This window comes from Pantherophis guttatus, chromosome 1 (assembly GCF_059756535.1).
Source record: "Pantherophis guttatus breed Tessera chromosome 1, ASM5975653v1, whole genome shotgun sequence".
Lineage (NCBI taxonomy): Eukaryota > Metazoa > Chordata > Lepidosauria > Squamata > Colubridae > Pantherophis > Pantherophis guttatus.
This window is the reverse complement of record NC_142063.1, coordinates 213,317,254-213,337,052: the sequence shown is the minus strand read 5'-3', so window position 1 is coordinate 213,337,052 and position 19,799 is coordinate 213,317,254. Positions and strand designations below refer to the sequence as shown.

Sequence of the window (19,799 nt, the reverse complement as noted above, 5' to 3'; positions counted from 1 at the left end):
TTAACAGATTAACAGAATTGGAAGGGACCTTGTAGGTCGTTACTTCAACCCCCTGCCCAAGCAGGAGATCCTACACCAGGGGTGTCAAACTTGATTTCATTGAGGGCTGCATCAGGGTTGTGTTTGACCTTGGGGGCTGGGATAAGGTAGGGTAGGCGTGGCCAGCTTGACATCATTCGTGTTGGTGGCGTCTGTGGTGGCCCAAGCGCTGTGCCAGGAAAAACGAGCTCCAGAGCTCCCTTTTGCACGCACCCCGAGCTCCATTTTCACTGGCAGAGGTGGCAGGAGGCTGTCGCAGCCGAAAATGGAGTTCTGGAGCCTGTTTTTGCTAGCAAAGGCACTGTGGGCCGGTGCCTTTTGCTGTTTTTAGGGCAGCCCTGCAGCCAGATCGAAGCACCCCATGGGCTGGATCCGGCTCCCGGGGCTTGAGTATGACACCCCTGCACTACAACAGTAGCAGTGACAGACAGCACTCCAGTCTCTTCTTGAAAGCTTCCAGTGATGAAGCTACTACTACTTCTGAAGGCAAGCTGTCCCACTGGTTGATTGCTCTGTCAGAAAATTTCTCCTTATTTTCAGGTTGAATATCGCCTTGATCAGTTTTCATCCATTATTCCTTGTCTGGCCTTCAGGTGTTTTGAAAAATAGCTTGACCCCCTCCTCTCTGTGGTAGCCCCTCAAATATTCGAACACTGCTATCAGGTCTCCCCTCATTCTTCTCTTCACTAGACTAGCCATGCCCAGTTCCTGCAACCATTCATCGTATGTTTTAGCCTCCAGTCCCCTAATCATCTTAGTTGCTCTTCTCTGCACTCTTTCTAGAATCTCAACATCTTTTTTATAGTGTCATGACCAAAACTGGATGGAGTATTCTAGATGTGGTCTTACTAAGGCTTTATAAAGTGGTATTAGTACCTCGCTTGATCTTGATTGTATCCCTCTGTTAATGCAGTTTAGGATTGCATTGGCTTTTTTTGCTGCCGCTGCACACTGTTGGCTCATATTTAATAGATTGTCCAGTAAGACTCCAAGATCCCTCTCACAGTTACTGCTATTAAGCCTGGTTTCACCCAGTCTATATGTGTACTTTTGGTTTTTCTTGCCTAAGTGTAAGACTTTACTTTTCTCTATGTGAATTTCATTTTGTTAGATAGGACCTAGTGTTCAAGTCTGTCAAGATCCATCTGGATCTTGAGCCTATCATCTAGGGCAGGGGTGTCAAACTCAAGACCCGGGGGCTGGATCTGGACCATGGGGTGCTTAGATCTGGCTCGTGGGCCGCCCTGGAAAGAGCAAAGGACTAGCCCATGGGCAGCCCTCCCGAACTCTGTTTTCGCTGGCAGAGGGTTGCAAGAAGCCGTTGCAGTCAAAAATGGAGCTTGGGAGCCAGTTTTCGCTGGCATGAGTGGCATTGAGCTAGCCACGACGTTTGACCTCGGGGGGGTCAAACACAACCCTGATTCGGCCCTTAATGAAATTGAGTTTGACACCCCTGATCTAGGGTGTTGACTATTCCTCCCAGCTTAGTATCATCCACAAATCTGGTAAGTTCCCCTTCCAGTCCCTCATCTAAGTCGTTTATGATGATATTGAAGAGTACAGAGCCTAAGACAGAACTTTGTGGTACTCCACTGCTTACTTCCCTCCATGTAGTTGTAGTGCCATTAAGGACTACTCGTTGAGTACAGTTTGTCAGCCAGCTACAAATCCATCTGATGGTGATGCTATCTATCCCACTTTTTTCTAGCTTACCAAGAAGTAGGTTGTGGTCTACTTTGTCAAATGCCTTGAAGTCTAAGAATGCCTTGCTGAAGTCTTCCTGCTAATTGGTGACCTGCTAAAGAAAACTACAGAAGGCCAGAGAATTAATACTTGTTATTTGCGCATAATCAGAAGAACACTTTTTGGCAAATGGAATCAAGAGGCAGGATAGGGAGCAGTAGTTGGGGCAGTACATTTCATGCCAGTATTAGTTTCTGCTGACATACGAATAGGTGGAGTAAATGTCATAACAAAATGAATCATAGCTATTTTATCAAGAGTTTCAGAACAGCATTATTTTGTAAATATAATTTGTAAAAAAAAATTCATATTTAAGATAATAAACTAAGAATGCAACAGCAGTACTTCTTCTAATAACTTGTCTTCACAATACTCCTTGTTAACAGAAGTATCACCTGTTCTGTTTTATTTGCTTCATGTTATCAGATCAGAATGTAAACACCTCTAGATAAGCTGCAAAATTTCTTAGAACCATTATTGCTTTAGGTAGGAAAGTACTGCCTTAACTTTAAGGTTTTACAACTATGTAATTTTTAGATTATTTGATGTTTCTTATTTTTTTCCCATACATGATTGATTACTGAAGGCAATAAAGCCATTATAATTATTTTTCTAAGAAAATAAATTATCTAGAAGTGATGGAAGGTTTCATCCTGCTGCCACCCTGGAAAATTCCTAGAAGAATTAGACAAACAAGACACATGCATTTCTTGGATTGCAAGAAACTTGCTCCAGCTGTAGTTTTGTAACATAGAATTCCTGGAAAACTCTCTAGCTTGTAATATGATACAAACAGCTTTGCACTTCCTTGAAAATATCTTCAAAAATATAACAGCCACAGTCATGTCCTTAAATTACACAAACTTCATCCTATACATATATAATCCTGCTCTGTTCACTGACTCTTAAACCTAGGCAAGACAGAAAATAAAACTAATTCATCTTGGGCCCCAATCTGTAAGTGTAGGTGTTTACGTAGCCACAGATCTCTCCCATGTTTCATAAAAACCATTTTAGGAATGAACAAGTCCCCCTCCAAGGTAGCCAGAGTGTTCTCATTATGCTTAGAAAATGTGTTCACTGACATAAGGCTCCGCTAATTCCCTCAGGCTTTGCTCTCTGGGGTCCTGCTCTCTCCAAGTGTGGGAGAATCAAAGATCAAGGAAAATTCACAGCCTTCTCCATTCACTATCCGTTTCCATGAGCCAGTGATACAGACTGGTCTTGGGGGTTGACACTAGTTTAATGCTTGCTCAATGGCCTCCTAAAACCTGCTGCTGACAATTTATCTATAATTTATCTGCAAGCAGTTAACTTATATCTACCCATTTTCATCTTTCATTGTCCTGCAAAGCCATAATTAAACTATACTATCACTGCCCATAAAAAAGCTTATTAGCCCCCTACATGAGTTGCTAGACTCTCTTATGAGAAGTCACTTTGTACCCAAAGCAGAATAACACAAACACACTCTAGGATACTACTGCTCAGTCAAGTCACAACTGTAGGGAAGATTTGTTTGTTTGTTTGTTTATATGGCTTTCCAACTGATACAGTGTTATCACAGGTCCTCTGCTTTTGAGAGCCTGAAAAGTTAAAGCACTACAGTAGGGCTGCCAAAATCTGGGCAATTGCTAGATGGCAGAGAAGAGGCAGAGAAAAATATCTTTCAGATTTTGGCAGCCCGCAATTGGGTAGGCACGTATTAGTAACCTGACATACAATGGACTTGCATTGTTATCACTAGCCTCTTACATGCTACTTTTGAAACAAAATGTATCAGTAGAACTCCCACTCATCTCTGGGAAATTGTTCATATTATATTTGAAACCAGTGGTTTAAATACAGCACAAGGCAACCTGACATGGATTTGACCCTTTTTCAGAACAGTCTGGTATGGAACATGGCTCAAATAACTCCCTGCTCAAAATACCAAGTCTGGTGGGATTTCTTATGCACTTCCACTGCAAGTCAACATGTAGTTATTTAAAAATACCTGTCATTTGTAAAAAGCAGATATTGCTGTTCCCAGGTTCCTTTCTATTTCAAAACTTCTGCAGAGAGGAGGTAAGATGAGCTGCTCTTCTTGCTGTGACCTGTCCCCTAATTCCTGACTGCAAGCTGGCATTGCTGGCATTTCCAAGAGTCAGTTCTGGTAGGCATGTGTGTTTGCTCCCTGACCCTTGTCTGGGTAGCTCAGACAGCTGAAACCCACAGCTTTGGGTCAGATTTGGAACAGAGAAAAGCATACAACCCAGGGGCCACACAGGGTTAGTTGGAATCTGAATGCTCTCCAAATGTCAGGAGTCTGGCCTCTAGATGTTGACATCAAACTGTAATAATGTGACAGAAACATATAGCTGGAAAGTGTGTATTCACGATGTTTAATTTTTATTCAATTCATTTTTCCCTTAACCTCACTTACTCCTTTTGGAATTGTGGTTCCCAGCATACTGTTTAATTATGGCACTTAGCCTAGTAAAAGTCCAAAATCAAAGGACAGAAGGGAAAAAAACCTAAAGGTCAGTCTTCTGCTTCTTATGGGCTCTCAACTATGGCTATCTCCTTACCAGGCCTTTTCAATTGCCTTCCCATTTCCAGGAGCAGTCTCCATCAGGCTTTTCTTACATGCATTCAAAGTATTGTTAATTGTGAACTTTTTTCATAATTGCAGATACCAAGAGTAAGATCAAAATAATCACATAATATGCAATAAAGAAGCAAAAAAGGAACATGCCCATTTCTTATTCTCTTCCCAAAAGCTCAAAATACATAACAGGGGTTTTAAATCTAGATTCCTGTCTAACTAGAAAGCATATTTAAGGACCTGGACTTAGACATTACCAAGCCAATTATGGATAAATTAGTGTATATCATAATAAAGCAAGTTATGTCTTCATACAAAATATGAATAGTCACTATTTTCTTGCTGCTAAATCTACCAACAATTGCTTTTTCTTTCTGGTCAAATTAATGCCACCGATCTCAACATGACGCTCTTTGGATGTGCATAAATTCCACATTCTGCAAATTGCCCCAACCATGGCCTGCTGTGACAGTAGGAGATCTATCCTCATATGAAAGCCAGACTGAGAAAGCTGGTATGTTGTATATTGATGCAATTCACTACTCAGTCATTTATAAAGACATGAAAGTTACAGTTAATTGTATACCTGGAAAAATACTGCAGGCCTAGTGTTTGTAAATTGGATGAAACAAGAAATCATGTTTTAATACGGTATTTGTTTAATAACCAAATGGTTTAATAAACTAATAAGAAATATTTGTTTTAACATTTATTAATAAAAACCAATAGAAATAAAAACTTTTTGCTAATATATGGAATAACTCAAGTCATATTTTCCATTAGTTGGATCTCTTTTTTTTAACCTCCTCAGCTTTATTGCTGTAACTTTGTTTTTTTGGTCTGATTTCCTTCTAAAGATAGTCCTCCACTTATGACTAGCCACTTCATGACCATCCAGCATTATGACAGACCCATGAAAAGATACTTACAACCAGTTTTGAAATTATTGCTGCTCTACAGGACCATGTGGTTGTGTGAACAAAATTCAAGCAGACTCACCCTTATGATCAACTGCAGGGTGACACAGCCCGACACCCCTACCCCCATCTCCCATCCATTCTGCCTTGCTGATCCCTGCAGGCTCTGGGCTTGTTTCCCAGCCCCCTGGGTCCTATGCCCCTCCTCTCCTCTTCCTCACTGACTGCTCCCTTACTTGCACTTGAGCTCTTGTTGGGAAAGGAGAGCAAGGTGCTCTGCCCCTCAGCATCCTGTCCCAGAAGTGGGCAGCATTTTCAGAGTTTCCCAAAGAATTGTGGCCATCTGAAAATGGCACCCATGTCTGGGAAAGCGTCATATCATCTGAAGGGATACCGAGGGGTGGAACAGCCTCCTCTCCTTTCACAACCCAAGCTCCCGAGTGTCATCATCCCCTCTACCCATTTCCCAGAGCCCTAGTGAGTGCCATTTCAGAAAGGTTGGAGGGAGAAGCAAGGAAGTGGTCAGCAGCCCTCTACAAGAACAGGGCCCCCCAACTGCAAGACGCAGATGGGTTCTTACAACTACTACGAGCCCGGTTCGAGGAGGCAGAGATTTCATCAAAGATTATCTGTTTGGAAATGCAATTTATTTGAGACGACATCGAAACCTGACACCGAGATCTATGGAAAGTGAGTGATTGGTGATGGGGTATGATGGGGGAGTGGATCAGTTGGGATGGGAAAGCAAGTGCAAGGCCTGTGGACTTCTTGAGGGACAGGAAGCAGAACACATGGTCCCTCATGGGCAGGGGAAGGCATTAGGTGGCCTCCCAAGGCCTTCCCCACCTGAGGCATCCTGTGCTCTGCTTAATGACACAAGCAGCCACTTAAGACTACGAGAGAAGGAATGGCGGTTAAGTAAGGCAGTTAAGCAAGCTCCACAACAAGCTTAATAACTGCAGTAACTTGCAATTGTAATAGGCAGGCTCCATTATGGCAGTAAATTCTGGACTACAGCTTTTCATTAGCCAAACTATGTCTTCTTTATTTTCTTGGCAACACTGTTTTGTCTACAATTTTTCCAAGATTTGTTTATACATTAAGATAGTCAGTGGAGCCTTGGTTAAATTGTTGGATTAGGATTGGGGGAGATGCAGGTTTAAATCCCTGTTCAACTCCAGAAACTCCCAGGGTAATTTTGGGCTAGTCACCATCTCTCATCCCAACCTATCTCACAGGATTGTGGTGGGAAAAATAGGAGTGAATACTTTACAAACCACTTTGAGTTCTTGTACAAAAATATACCAATTTAATAAATAAAAATAATCAATTTCAAAATTATAGAATGGAAAGTGGTTATTACAATTAATAATCTATTCAACACTTGTTCCCTGAATTGTTTTTAAAAAGAATGCTGATAGTGTCTAAACAATCTAAACGCAAAGTCCTGCTGCAATAATATCTATTTCAAAAGCAAGAAAAATATTTGTATCAGAGAATAACCTAAACACCATTTTCTCAAATTGCCTATTGTACTGCTTATGCTCAAAACATAAATTCTTGCAAATGTGCTACTATAAGAAAACAATTTAACATAAATGGAAGGTGGGTGGACTGTTTTTTAAACAGTGCAGACCTGAACTGAGAAGTGGTGTACATTTCAGAGCAAAATAATTGCAAAATAGAATAAGGCAAGAAAAATCAGTAAGGTTTTTTTAATGACCCCATTTGCCTGTTTTGTTCTCTCTCAAGTGCTTGGCAATGAACTTTTTAAAGGGAGGACACCTTCAAACAAATTGCTTCTCAGACCTTCAATGGCAATGAATTCATAAACCTTAATCATGTCCTAAATCAAAGCAGTTAGTCTTAACTCCTAGAAAAATATACTGGGCTTTATACGGAGATCAGAATCCAGGGAAAAGTAGTGAATAAGAAACTCTTTCCCTTTTCTCCCATTATTTTGCATCAGGAAGTATTTCATTTGAACAGAAGTGCCAGTGCCTCCCTGTCCAAGAGCAAGGATTAGCAGCAGCAAAGAGTACTTTGGCTTCTGTAATTTAAAACACGGTCCATGTCAACTCTGGAGTTCCTATGGTATTTAATCCAGGCTCAGGTTGAGTGTCTACTATACATCAATCCCATGGAATTCAATGTGCCTACTCCTAAAATCCCTTTTGGGAACAATCTGATTAAGGTTAGTAGAATTTAACTTCTGAGCAAACGTCTTTAAAAATGCAAAACACCGGCTCCTTAAATAAAGAAACCCACTGAATGTAAATATTTCATTTTCGCAATCGGGAAAGCAACTTCTTGCAAAGCGGGTTGCCGTTCGCTGCTTACGGAGCAGCCATCTATAAATAAAATGCTGCCTCCTCCTATTTTCCTGAAGAAAAAAGGGCAGTCTGTAACTTTTTGTTTTCAACTCGAGGCCAGGAGGAGGGCTGCCACAGCTTCGAAGAGGCCGTAACGGCCCCTTGTGGCTGCGACCCAGATGTGGCAAAAGCGGGGCGGGGCGAGAGAGAGAGAGAGAAAGAGAGAGAGAGAGAGAAACCCGGGAGGACAGCGCCTCGCGCGCCGCACGAGCTCAAAGAAGCATTACTCACGCTGGGCGGGGCTTCGAAGGGAGCCCGCGTTGCTGCTGGAGCGCGGCGGGAACGGCGATGTCAACCCACCCCCAAGCCGCGTCTCTACGCGCGGACACGCCCCCTCCCTAGCGCTCCCCTCTCCTTCCCCCCCCGCCCTCCCGGGCATTCCCTGGCTGGCCGCCGCTCGCTGACAGACGGCCGCCCCGCCCTTCCCCGCCGCTGCCGGCCCCGCCTTCCCTCTCTCTCTCTCTTTCTCTCTCTCCTCGCGCCGACCTTTCCCCTAGTTTCCAGAGGGTGGCTCGTCTTGGCCGCCGCCGCCGCCAAACGTGCCCACGAGGGTCCTTTCCTGCTATCAGCATAGCTGCACGAGGCTATCACGCCGCCCGAGGAAATCCATTGGCTGGCCAAGAGGCAGCTCGTGTCGCGATTGGCGGAGCCCTTCTTCCCGTCCCCTTTCGTTCTTTTTCCTCCTCCTCCTCCGCCCCTTCCCAGCTGCTTCGCTGGATGGAGTGTTTTGGTGTGCTTCCCTCTGTTTTGGCTGCTCGCCTCCCCTGGAAGGAGGGGCGGGAGGGAGGGAGGTGGTTCTGGCCGATTGCTTCGGCTGGCTTTGTCATACAGCCGCTGCTTGCGGGAGCCCTCGCCATGCACACATCTCCTCGCAGCGAGGAGATGGGAGATGCCCCTTCGGTGAGTACCACTTGTTGCTGCACGGGGCGGGACGGGGACGCGGCAGGCAGAGCGGGATCTCCCTCGCTCAATACCTTCCAGGGCTGAAGAGGCTCGGCGTGTGACGTGCCCTCTCTCTCTCCCCCCACCTCTTTGGGATTCTGATCTGATCGGCGTGGCTTTCCAAAGGAGCGGCGAGGTATACCCGGAGGAGCAGAGGCCAAGGTGCTGATGATGCATCTCGGGTGGGAGCTGGGAGCAAACGGGCTCCCCACGCTTTCTTTGCAAAATGCAATTCGGGGGCGATCGAGACCCCGAGGTGAGTGAGGGGCTGGAGAGACACCTAAGCGCGCTCTCCTTCAGCCCCGCAGCTCAGGCAGCCTTGCCCTCTTCCTCCACCCGCGGATGGGACCTCTAACCTGATCCTGGGGGCGACCCTTCCGATCCCACCCTTTCCTGGCGCTCGCTCTCTAGGAATTCCAGCGCTGGGGCGTGGGGGGGGGGCTTTCGTTCAACTTATCTGGACCGAGTGACGTGTATGAACTGGGGAGGTAGGTGGAGGGGGGGGGGACGGGCGGGCGGGATGCCGAACGCCGCTTCCTTCAAGTAAACCCCGCTTGGAAGACTTATCGATTTAAGCGAAGGTTGGGGGGGGGGGGGGATATGCGGCGGATGCTTCTCTTTCTCGCGGCCGATTCCTTAGGCATGCTTGCTTTAGAAGCAAGTCTGAGAGTGGATCGAGGGCTGCAGTTTTTATTGGCCCTGGGGTGGGGTGGGGTGGGGGGTTTTGAGGCTTCGCTCTGGGCATAGATCTGGCTAGATGGCTGATCTGGGCAGAATAAAGTGCTTTAGCATGAGTAATCTAAGCCGACTGTGATCCACAGTTGCTTGCTAATGGCATGACTTCATGCCCTGGAGATTACAGTAAGTGCTCTTCTTTCAGCTGGTAGGTTGGGAGGGGCATCCTTATCTTCCTTCCTTTTCTCTTTCCCTCCCTCTCTCCCCCTTCCTCTTTCTCTCTCTCCCCCCTCTCTCTCCCCCTATTCCTCTCTCCCCCCTCTTTCCCTTTCTCTCCCCTCCCTCTCTCTTTTTCTCCCTCTCTCTCACCTTCCTCTCTCCCCCTTCCTCTTTCTCTCTCTCCCCCTTCCCTCTCCCCTTCCCCCCTCTCTCTCCCTTCCTCTCTCCCTCTCTTTCTCTTTCTCTCCCCTCCCTCCCTCTTTCTTTCTCTCACTCTCTCCGTTCCTCTTTCCCCCTTCCTCTTTATCTCTCTCCCCCTATTCCTTTCTCCCCCTCTCTTTCCCTTTCTCTCCCCTCCCTCCCTCTCTCTTTCTTCCTCTCACTCTCCCGTTCCTCTCTTCTCTTTCTCTCTCTTCCCTTTCTCTTTCTCTCTCTCCCCTCTTTCCCTTTTTCTCCCCTCCCTCTCTTTTTTTCTCTCACTCCTTCTCACTCACTCTCCCCCCCTCTTTTCCTCACTGTTTCCCTCTCCCCCCCCCATCGAGCTTTGTTGTGAATGCCTCCCAAGATAAAGTGTCTTGGCTCTTGTCAGGATTCTCTGCCCTGTCTGATTTGAGGGCAGAGCTACTGTGCCTTAAGAGGGCTTCCCAGGACTGACTCAGTCAGGGACCACCACCCATTTTGCTCACATGGCTATTTTGATGCATGACGTCTCCCCACTCCTTCCTTTCCACCCCCACCCCCAAACCTTGAACTATATTTGATTACTCTGGATCCTATGGAGGTGGGAAGTAATCCTCCCACCTCCGTTAGGAGGAGGTGCTTCACCTCTTTCTGGCCTTGCAGTTTTGACTAATCTTCATGTCAGTCGCCCTCTCCATTCTCCTTTTTCCTTAAAGCAGAGTAAAGAAGCGGGCATATAAATAACATGGGAAAAGGGGAATAAATATTAAAAAATATATCATAACAGTTACGTAAGAATGCTTGCTTGCTGCTGAGTACAGTGAAGCAGAATTTCCGATATTTGTGCGGCTGTAATTTTCAGCGGCTTCTTGCATTGTGTGTCTTGTTTGCCACTGCAGTGTCTGGGTGAAAGGAGGTGATCTGAGGACGCACTAAGAGGCTGTTGCAGTTCCGCTCTTGCATTTCTGTATGGAAATGAGGCCCCAGCTTGCTTTTTCCTTTTTTTTCCTCTCTTCCTTCCTTTCTCTCTCTCAAGTTATGAATCTATTTTACAATTCAAAATGTTCAAGAGGATATAAAAAGCCTTCTTCTCAGTGTTTGTTTTCTCCAGTAGTATCATCTTGGGAAATATTTTGATAACTAAAAATAAGGTCCCCTTAATGTTTATTATTTATATTGCTTAATATTATGGTAACTTCTACTTCATGTTAAATCTGTTAATAGTTAGATGATGTATAGATTCATTTTGGATCATTGTCATGAATTTAACATTAAATAATAGCATCAAACTGTAATTGAGTATCAAGTTTACTTCTAATCTTCTTTCACTCCCAAATTTTAACTTCATTTATAGACTTGGAGATTACAATTTAAGTTAATTGCAAATTCCATATAGATTTCACTGAGTAAAAGATATTTTTGGCTTCACATATTATGAATCAAGAATCTACTACTCTATTTGGTGCCCACATGTACCTATTTGTGTGAACTTAAGTACTGTGATTGGCAACTTTTTCACTGTATATACATCGAAGCCTATTTGGTTACACCTGGATTTACTTACATACAGCTGGCTATTAAGAGATAGTCTGTATACTTCAGTATTTACTCAGGTGTCTGTATGATACCTGTAGATAGTTTAATGGGGCATTAAAAGATTATCTGTTCTAGATATTCTTATGAGTCTTATTACCAACTGGATGATTAATTTTTTTAAAACTAAGATTCAGTCTAGGGGGTATCTTCAGTGCAGTTAATAACTATAGTCTTTTTAGCTACAAAGGTAGCATTTAGCTAATCACATTTGATCATAGCCTATTAAAGGAAAATGTTTCTATAGAACCAGGTTGCCTAATATGTTTTGGACCAAGGGCTAGGTATTATATTCTTAAATTAAAAAAGGATAGGGATTCAGACAAAAAAGTGATTTAATTAAGTGCATTTAATATTATTGTTCCCTCTATTATAGAAATTTTCCCTTTTATTCAACATCACAGTGTGGCTACAGGTTTTGGTGGATTATGAGGGATGTTTTGAAGGCTGCGGCCCTGGGACTAGACGTTGTAGATATTTTAGTACAGATAAAAGTCAAGTGCTCAAAAGCCTACTGGTTTAGGCTTATTCTGTATTTTGTGATCCTGTGATAAAAATGACAGGGACTTAATGTGCAGGTTTTTAGACTAAAGGTTCTCTAGGAAATGAGTATTTAGAAATAGCAATAATAAAAATGCAGGAAAGCCGCTAAGGTTTTTTTTTTTTTTTAAATTTGATTTATATGCCACCCTTCTCCAGAGACTCAGGGCAGTTTACAATGCGTTAAGCAATAGCCTTCATACTTTTGTATATTTATACAAAGTCAGCTTATTGCCCCCACAAACTGGGTCCTCAATTTACCTACCTTAGAAAGGATGGAAGGCTGAGTCAACCTTGAGCCTGGCGGGATTTGATCTTACTTTAATTGCAGACAGCTGGTCTTAAATTACAGAGCTCTGTCTGTTGAGCTATCCAGGCTCAACCATAACTAGTTATGGTTGACACAAGCCTGTTTTATTTGTGAGAGATTGTTGCATTATACAGAGTTAATTAATTAGCCCTCGTAGCCTAATGGGTAGGAGGTCTTAAGAACCAGTATTGGCAACCAGATTTCCAAAGAGATTGGTCAGGATGTTGAATCATGGGATGAATGTTTAAGCAAACAGTGAAAATGTATTCAATTTTCTTCTGAATGATTAAAATATGGCGATTCATCTCATCTCAAGGTTGATATTGTGGACATCTACGAATCCATCCGTGAACGGAGGCGTCACGACAGTGAAAGATCTACTTGTAGCACCTTGGAACGGAATGACATAGAAGCAGTTGAGACCCTTGTTTGTATGAGCTCCTGGGGTCAAAGATCACAGAAAGGCGACCTATTAAAAATAAGACCTTTAACGCCTGTCTCAGATTCTGGGGATTTTGTAGTGCAGCATGAACCTACATCTGAGATGTCCAAGGATTATAACTTTTTATCCACACTGGTAAGGAAAAAGAAGAAAACTGTGTGAAAGAAATTGAATATGCATGAATTGGCTTTCCCCAATTAATTTCCTTAGTGCTTTATTGAATTTGAGGGGTGATGATTTTTTTTTTAATAATGGGTATCAGATTTTTTTTACATATTATACATACCATTTTTGCAAATGCAGTTGAAACAATCTGGTGCTAATTGTTTTGGTTTATTACATCCCATGTTTTTCTATGATTCCCTGTTAACTTAATTTAAGACAAATCATTGTCCAATTTACAGCTAAGACATGGGGAAATCTGAATCAAGTAGTAGTTGCATGGTTTTCTGAAGGAGATGGATGGGATTGTTCCACTGAACCCCAGCAAGACACAGGAGTTATCTGAGGATATTGCTTTCTAAGCACCATAAGATTGTGATTTTGGAAGGACGAATGTTGGAACATATAATTATAGGACAGTGTAGAATGAAATGAAAATACAAAATTGGGGTAAACATCCTTTCATATTATAGTTTGAATAAAAGAAACAGTATCTTGAGGTCTGAGAGAGTATGAATTATAAACATAACTAGTTATGGCCATAACTATGGTTAGTCATGTTGATCTGTGTGTGCTGATTTCCTTCTTTTTCCTTTTTAATGTAGTGCATGACCCCACCATACAGTCCTGATTTTGTTGAGCCTTCTACAGCATCACTGCCCTCCTCCCAAACTACTTACTCAAAACCTAGGGCAATCAAGGCAAACGTACCTGCCAGCGTAGTCACTCCCCCAGGTTGTACTCTTACTGCCACCCAGCCATCTGTTTTGAACATGGAGAAGCAATCCAGCCAGATGCCAGCAAGGACTGAGCAACCTGTTCCTCCGCTTTGCAGAGCCATGGCAACTAGTGTGATCCGTCACACAGGCAACAGTTCTGGTTACTCCCGCATTCCGGGTGTGCAAGTGAAACCAGAAGTTTCATCGGGCTACAGTGGGCCTGCAGACTGGCAGGAGGCCCAAGGCCAGCAACATTCCAGAGCTTCCCGGGATTGCAGTATTGCAGAGAACTTGACTTGTGACACTTTACTTGCACACAAATCTTCCTCGCACATCTCAGGTTGCTCTAGAACTGCCAATAAAGGATGTGAAATTCCAAGGCTTGCTTTGCAGCAGTCTCTTTACCCAAAGAATTGTGAGCATGATATGCAGCAAAAGACCAGCTCCCTTCTACCCTCCCCTCTCTCAAATCCACAGGTGATCTGTCAAATGATCCCCTTGGATGGACCAAGAGGTATGGTTCCTGCTCTATTAAAACCTTCTGCTCAGACTGCAGGAACCGTCAAATCCATCTTACCCCACACGGCTCCAGTTTCTCAGCCTGTCCTGATGGGACCTTCTATGCCTCAGGGGACTGTTATGTTGGTTCTTCCACAGGCAGCTGTTGCCCAGGCACCCCCGTGCCAACAAACTGTGATGTCTGTGGGGAACACCAAGTTATTGCCTCTGGCCCCTGCTCCAGTTTTTATTGCCTCTGGCCAAAGCAGTACGCCTTTGATAGACTTTTCTCGGAGGAGGAATTATGTTTGCAACTTTCCTGGCTGCAGGAAAACGTATTTCAAAAGCTCTCACCTCAAAGCCCATCTGCGTACTCATACTGGTATGTATAGAACTGAAGGAATGTGATGTATTTTATAATCTCGCTGATGATGCTTGTCAAGCATCAAAAATGAACATTGAGATTATAGTGGTGTGGGACTCAGTAGAGCAAGGGTGTCAAACTGGCGGCCCGCGGGCCGGATGCACCAGTACAGGCCACGCCCACCCCAGCTGCCCAAATGGGAAAACTGTCATGAAATGTCATACCATCATGTGACATATCATGACAGTTTTCCCATTCGGGCAGCTGGGGTGGGCGTGGCCTGTACTGATGCATCCGGCCTGCAGGCCACCAGTTTGACACCCTTGCTCTAGTGAGGTGAGGTGTCTGTGATTTAGAGGCAAAGGAAAACGTTTAGGCATGCAAAAAAGTGCAGTTGAATCTTTACATGATATATAGAAGGAAAGGGAGGGGGTATTTACAGATTCCATTCCTTCACTTAACTACAGTAGGAGAAGTAAATGGAAAAAAAACACATTGACATTCCAAAAAATTGAAAACCTTTTCATGGTGGAATATTCTAAAATCGATTGACTTCAGAATGATCCCATTTCAAGATTAAACCACATTGAGAATGTTTGGAGTGGCCTTTGGAGTTGTGTAGAACATTTTGTAACAAAATGCTTAGCGTAACTCTAATCTTTACAATAAGAGCACAAAATAAACTCTTATTACTTACCATTGATACTAATGATATGTTAATATTACAAGTAGTCCTTGATGTACGACCACAGTTGAGCCCAACATTTCTGTTGCTAAGCGAGACAGTTTTAAGTGAATTTTGCCCCACTTTATGACCTTCCTTGCCACAGGTGCAGTGTATCACTGCAGTTATTAAGTTAGCATCATGGTTGTCAGAAGGTCACAAAAAGTGAGCACATGACTCTGGGACACTGCAACCATCATAAATACATACCAGTTGCCAAGCGTCCGAATTTTGATCACTTGACCAGGGGGATGCTGCAATGGTCGTAAGTGTGAAAAACGGTCATAAATCACTTTTTTTCAGTGCTGTTACAAATCTCACTGGTCACTAAATGAATGGCTGTAAATCAAGGACTACCTGTATACTAAGAGAATTGAACTTCTTATATCTTATCAGTATTTGTAAAATACACTCCTAGAAAAGGTTTTCTTTCCCCAGTAAGAGCTGCAGCAAAATTGTGATCGATTTTACAGTATGGGCAAAAGCGTCCAGTTACTTCTGTTTGTTCTTTTGTTTACTTGATAGAACATACTTAATAACTTCATTGGAGAATCCAACAAATTTATTTTTGAATTGTCTTTCCTTCTCCATTCCACTATTCCAGGAGAAAAACCTTTCACTTGTAGCTGGGAAGGTTGCGATAAAAAATTTGCCCGTTCTGATGAGCTTTCTCGGCATCGCAGAACCCACACAGGGGAGAAGAAGTTTGCCTGCCCAGTCTGCGACCGCCGTTTTATGCGTAGCGATCACCTGACAAAACATGCACGTCGTCACATGACCAAGAAGGTGCCCAGCTGGCAAACAGAAGTTGGCAAACTAAATCGGATTGCAGCTCTAGAGAAGCCAAGGAATGAGAATGCTCTGAGCATGCTCCTCCCAATGTTATCGCCAGGGTAGTGGGCCAGCTGGCCAAAACACACATTTTCTGATGAACTTTATTGTTCCCAAAATTACTGCTTTTACTGATTTTTAACTTAATTTCTACAAGTTATGCTTTCCTGTTGGGGAGGGTGGGAAAGTATTTTTCTCTTCCTCTTTTTCTACCTTCTTTCCCTGCTTCAGTGTTTGTCCTACTTAATGTTACATTATCTTTTTTCCCTTTTCATTCTTCCAAGATTTTGGGAGAATCACCAGCACTTCAGAAAAAGAAAATATATTTAAGGGTGGGGTGGGATAGAATATTAGCAAGGACTATTCTTTGAAAATTTATCTTTACTTGAGTAAGAATAATTAATAGAAAGTGAAGCAGGCTGACTTGGTTGTTTTCAGTTTTACATTAGTTTTCTGTCTACTTTGTACAAATGTAGCTGCTATAGCCTGATTCTGCATTTATCCTCTGAAGCAGTGGTATGGGAGATCGAAACTACCTCTCAGAAACTGTTCTCCTTGGTGTGAATACAATCCAAACTGATTATCAACTTGGGTCTGAACTTCGATTTCATACGTGAGGCAATCTGCTTTAGGATTGCCTGCCATATCAGTTACCGTTTGGAGCGCTCTATCTGGAGATTGATGCCTAGAGATTGTATTTAAAGTTGGCTTATTCAGCTAGCTCAGGATTCACTTCGTTGTGACACCAACCATGTGCATCAAAGCTGAAAAGACCTGGCTTTCAGTGGCACTGAGTTAATTTCCCCCTGTTCATTATTCTATACTGCCCAAGGTTTGCTGTTCCATGTATGTGTTAGCAAAACTTGTTGGCATGCGAACAGAACTGTGGCCATGGATATCAGCTGTTTAAATATGGGTTTAATATGTGAATCAACTCACAACAAAAGCAGATACTTAATACAAAATTTCAGGACACCTGCTACATCACAATGAATGTCTTGAATAGCATAAACACAATGATAGTGGCTATTAAAAGTTTGGACATACTATGAAGGAAACAGTGACTTGTGATAATACCTACTTCTTCATTATAATTGTTAATACTTTAATTATTGTAATTGAGAAGTAGTCTTTCTTTTAGTATGGCTAACTTAACAGAATTGTGGGCTGCATCTCATCAACAATATAATTCAGTCAGAAACTTGCATTTCCATAAAAGGAGTTAAGTGCATCCTTAAATCTACCTTTTTAAATTTAATAAGTACTAGCCACATAACTTAGTTTGGATTATGCCCTTGGTGTAGCCGTACATAAAAGCAGGAAGGCCAAAGTTAAAAATGTACTCCTGCTTGCACTAGTTTTTTTAATCATCTAAACCAGGAATTGGGAACGATGGCCCTTTTATGACTTGTGGACTCCCAGAATTCCTGAGCCAGCGGGTTGAAGTCCACAAATCATGGGCCATAGTTCCCCACCTCTGATCTAAACAAACAACTAAAACTTCTCACCACCTCACTGTTGATTGATCAAGAATTTTCACCTAAGCCTTTCAAGGAAGGTCAGCAGAGCAAATGAGGCTGTTTGATTTGCAGAATTCAGGCAGAAGGATTTCTTGATCAAATCCAATATTGGAACTTGTGCAATGGAACTTTCCCTTCTTCTCTACCCCCTGACACTCCCCAAAATCTATTCTGGAGAATCCAGGCCAAGGTCAGGATTCATGGGGTAATTTGTCTCACTGAAAGATGCTATTCTGAGTGTGGGAAAGACACTGGGAGAATTCAGCTGCATGTCTTGCACTAAAGTCTCTTGAGTTGCAGTACTTAATGCTTTTAAAATAAGGGGGAATGGGTGTCACTTGTAGGTTTATGTCAAAGACTTACCTGAAAGTGATAATCCTGTATTTTAAAGCTGCCTTAAAAATTCTTAACCTTGGAGCAAAAATGCTTTAATTTTTCTTTTCTTCTTGTGTTTTGTTCTACAGCACTGTATTAACTGAATGAGTAACTGAAGTAATAGATAATTGTTACTTGTCTTTTGGAGGGTCCTGTGGGAAGACTTATTTGTCATGAGATATCATCTATGATGACATGCCAAATACTGCATCTCAAGCTGAGAAAATTGTTTTTAATGAGTATATGAAAGCATGGTGTATATGTATGGAGTATATCTGACATATCATTAGTATCTTAAACTAAATAGATCTTTTACAATTGCAATATACATTGGTTATTTTTGTTAAGACAAGCTTGCAATATTTTTATTTATTCTGAAGCTATCTGAGATATTTCTGTGGATGATACGAATTTGCTGGAATGAGTGTTTGAAAACTACATTTGCTATATGTTCCAAAATAACACTTAAGTAATATTAATGTTTGGTCAGTTGTTTTATTAGCTTTATTTTGCAACAGCCTGAGACAATCGGGAGGTTATGGTTTTCCTTTCACTTCATCCCAGGGAGCAATTCATGTTAAAAACAGCATGACATCTTCCATTATGGCAGAGAAGGAGAGGGTGAATTTAGGCAAAATTAACATGTTTTGAAAATCTGCTGGACCGTCATTTTAATGATGCCCATTCTAAGTATTTAACTATCTGAATTTGAAGGGATTAGTGTTCATGAAGCAAACCGTATGGATCAGGCATTTCTTTCTCTTAGAACATAGTAGCTCTTGGATAGATGACTTATTTTCAGTTGATGGGAACATTTCATTTTGGCTTGCACTCCCAAATCAAGTGTAAGTAGGCTTCCTTTGAAATGAGATTAAACCAGGTTGTCATGCATATGTAGTCCTCAGCCATATATGATAGTTTGCCTGGTGCTTGAAAGCTTTTGCATTATTGCAATTTGAACTAGTTACTGTAAATGCTAGAACAGAAAGCTGGCTGGCAATGATGGGTCAGTGACTGGGCTGCATTTGATTGGTCACTAGATCTAAGTAGAGGAATATTATAAAAAACTGCACCTCAATGTTTGTGTGTATATATATGTGTATGCGTGTGTTTGGGGGTGTGTGTGTGTGTGTGTGTGTATATATATATATATATATACACATATACATATTATGGACATGCATGTGTGTGTATGTTTTTTTCTCTTACGCTCATACTACTTGCCATATTTTGAGTTATTGAAGCAAATTGATAAACCTGCAGATCACATAGTTGTTTTCTCCCAATTTATTCTTAATTTTTCATTAACAGAAGAAAAAGAATATCCTCATTAATTTTTATAGCTTGTAAGAATAGACATGTTAGTGGCATAAATTCAGTTCATATAATCAGACCGCAAGTTTGATTAATTTGAAACTACCCTTTTCCCTTTTCTACAATACACAGAGTCCGCTTTTCCCTTTCTGGACAATTTTATGACCTAATTATTGGCTATTTGACTAGGGATTATGGGAACTATCGTTCAATGTAGTAAAATTTTGTGCCTAATATTTTATATGAATAAACCTTATTTGTTACTTTCTGTTCAGCATTTATGGTGAAATCCTTGTTATTTGTGTGAATATACATACAAATACTCTTGTATTTCTTCAAGGGCTGTGTTGTAATTCCTCTTCTAGTAAAGTGGATATTTACATAAAGTTTTGGTTGTATTTTCTCTTCCCTTGTGTGGATAATCTTCTTAATGTGAAACAGCACCGTAAAGGAATAGGAGAGTTAATAGTATCCATTGCTAATGTTAACACTTGGCTAAAGTATAGCATTTAGGTTACAATTCAATGTCCCCTCGAACATAGGAATCTCCAGATATTTCCCCGAGTCAGAGATGGGTTATAAATATGATGGTTCCAGAGGACAGGCATTACTACAAAGAAGCTTCACTTCCAGTATTCTGAAAGATGATATTTTTTAATCAATGGAATCCACAGCACAACAACCCTAACAGATTGAACTTCCTGGAAAGATACCATTATATAAATAATTGTAT

The 19,799-nt window shown here is 42.1% G+C and overlaps 1 protein-coding gene and 1 long non-coding RNA gene across 3 annotated transcripts in view; one reads left to right on the top strand and one right to left on the bottom strand.

Annotated features, from left to right (window-relative positions):
* LOC148116765 (uncharacterized) overlaps positions 1-7,963 on the bottom strand; it is a 41,013-nt gene extending 33,050 nt beyond the window's left edge. Inside the window, exon 1 of the long non-coding RNA XR_015731313.1 lies at positions 7,890-7,963. This is a non-coding gene — a long non-coding RNA (uncharacterized LOC148116765). The remainder of the gene's footprint in view (positions 1-7,889) is intronic.
* Positions 7,923-19,452, top strand: KLF11 (KLF transcription factor 11). 2 transcript variants are annotated; one of them, XM_034432079.3, is made up of 4 exons: positions 7,923-8,558; positions 12,434-12,694; positions 13,327-14,320; positions 15,631-19,452. In XM_034432079.3, exons 1-4 carry the CDS (start codon positions 8,376-8,378, stop codon positions 15,921-15,923), a joined length of 1,731 nt encoding a protein of 576 aa, XP_034287970.2. In that variant the 5' UTR covers positions 7,923-8,375; the 3' UTR covers positions 15,924-19,452. The 2 variants fall into 2 exon arrangements, with proteins under 2 accessions (XP_034287970.2, XP_034287971.2); XM_034432080.3 differs by having other exon boundaries at positions 8,356-8,856.
* The last annotated feature ends 347 nt before the right edge of the window (positions 19,453-19,799 follow it).

What these genes read in the sequence shown, in the direction of transcription:
- KLF11 (XM_034432079.3), top strand. Translation starts at nt 8,376, where the DNA reads ATGGAGTGTTTTGGTGTGCTTCCCTCTGTTTTGGCTGCTCGCCTCCCC. An exon ending in AGATGGGAGATGCCCCTTCG is followed by an intron (nt 8,559 to 12,433) that starts GTGAGTACCACT and finishes TCTCATCTCAAG; the next exon opens with GTTGATATTGTGGACATCTA. An exon ending in CCATCTGCGTACTCATACTG is followed by an intron (nt 14,321 to 15,630) that starts GTATGTATAGAA and finishes CCACTATTCCAG; the next exon opens with GAGAAAAACCTTTCACTTGT.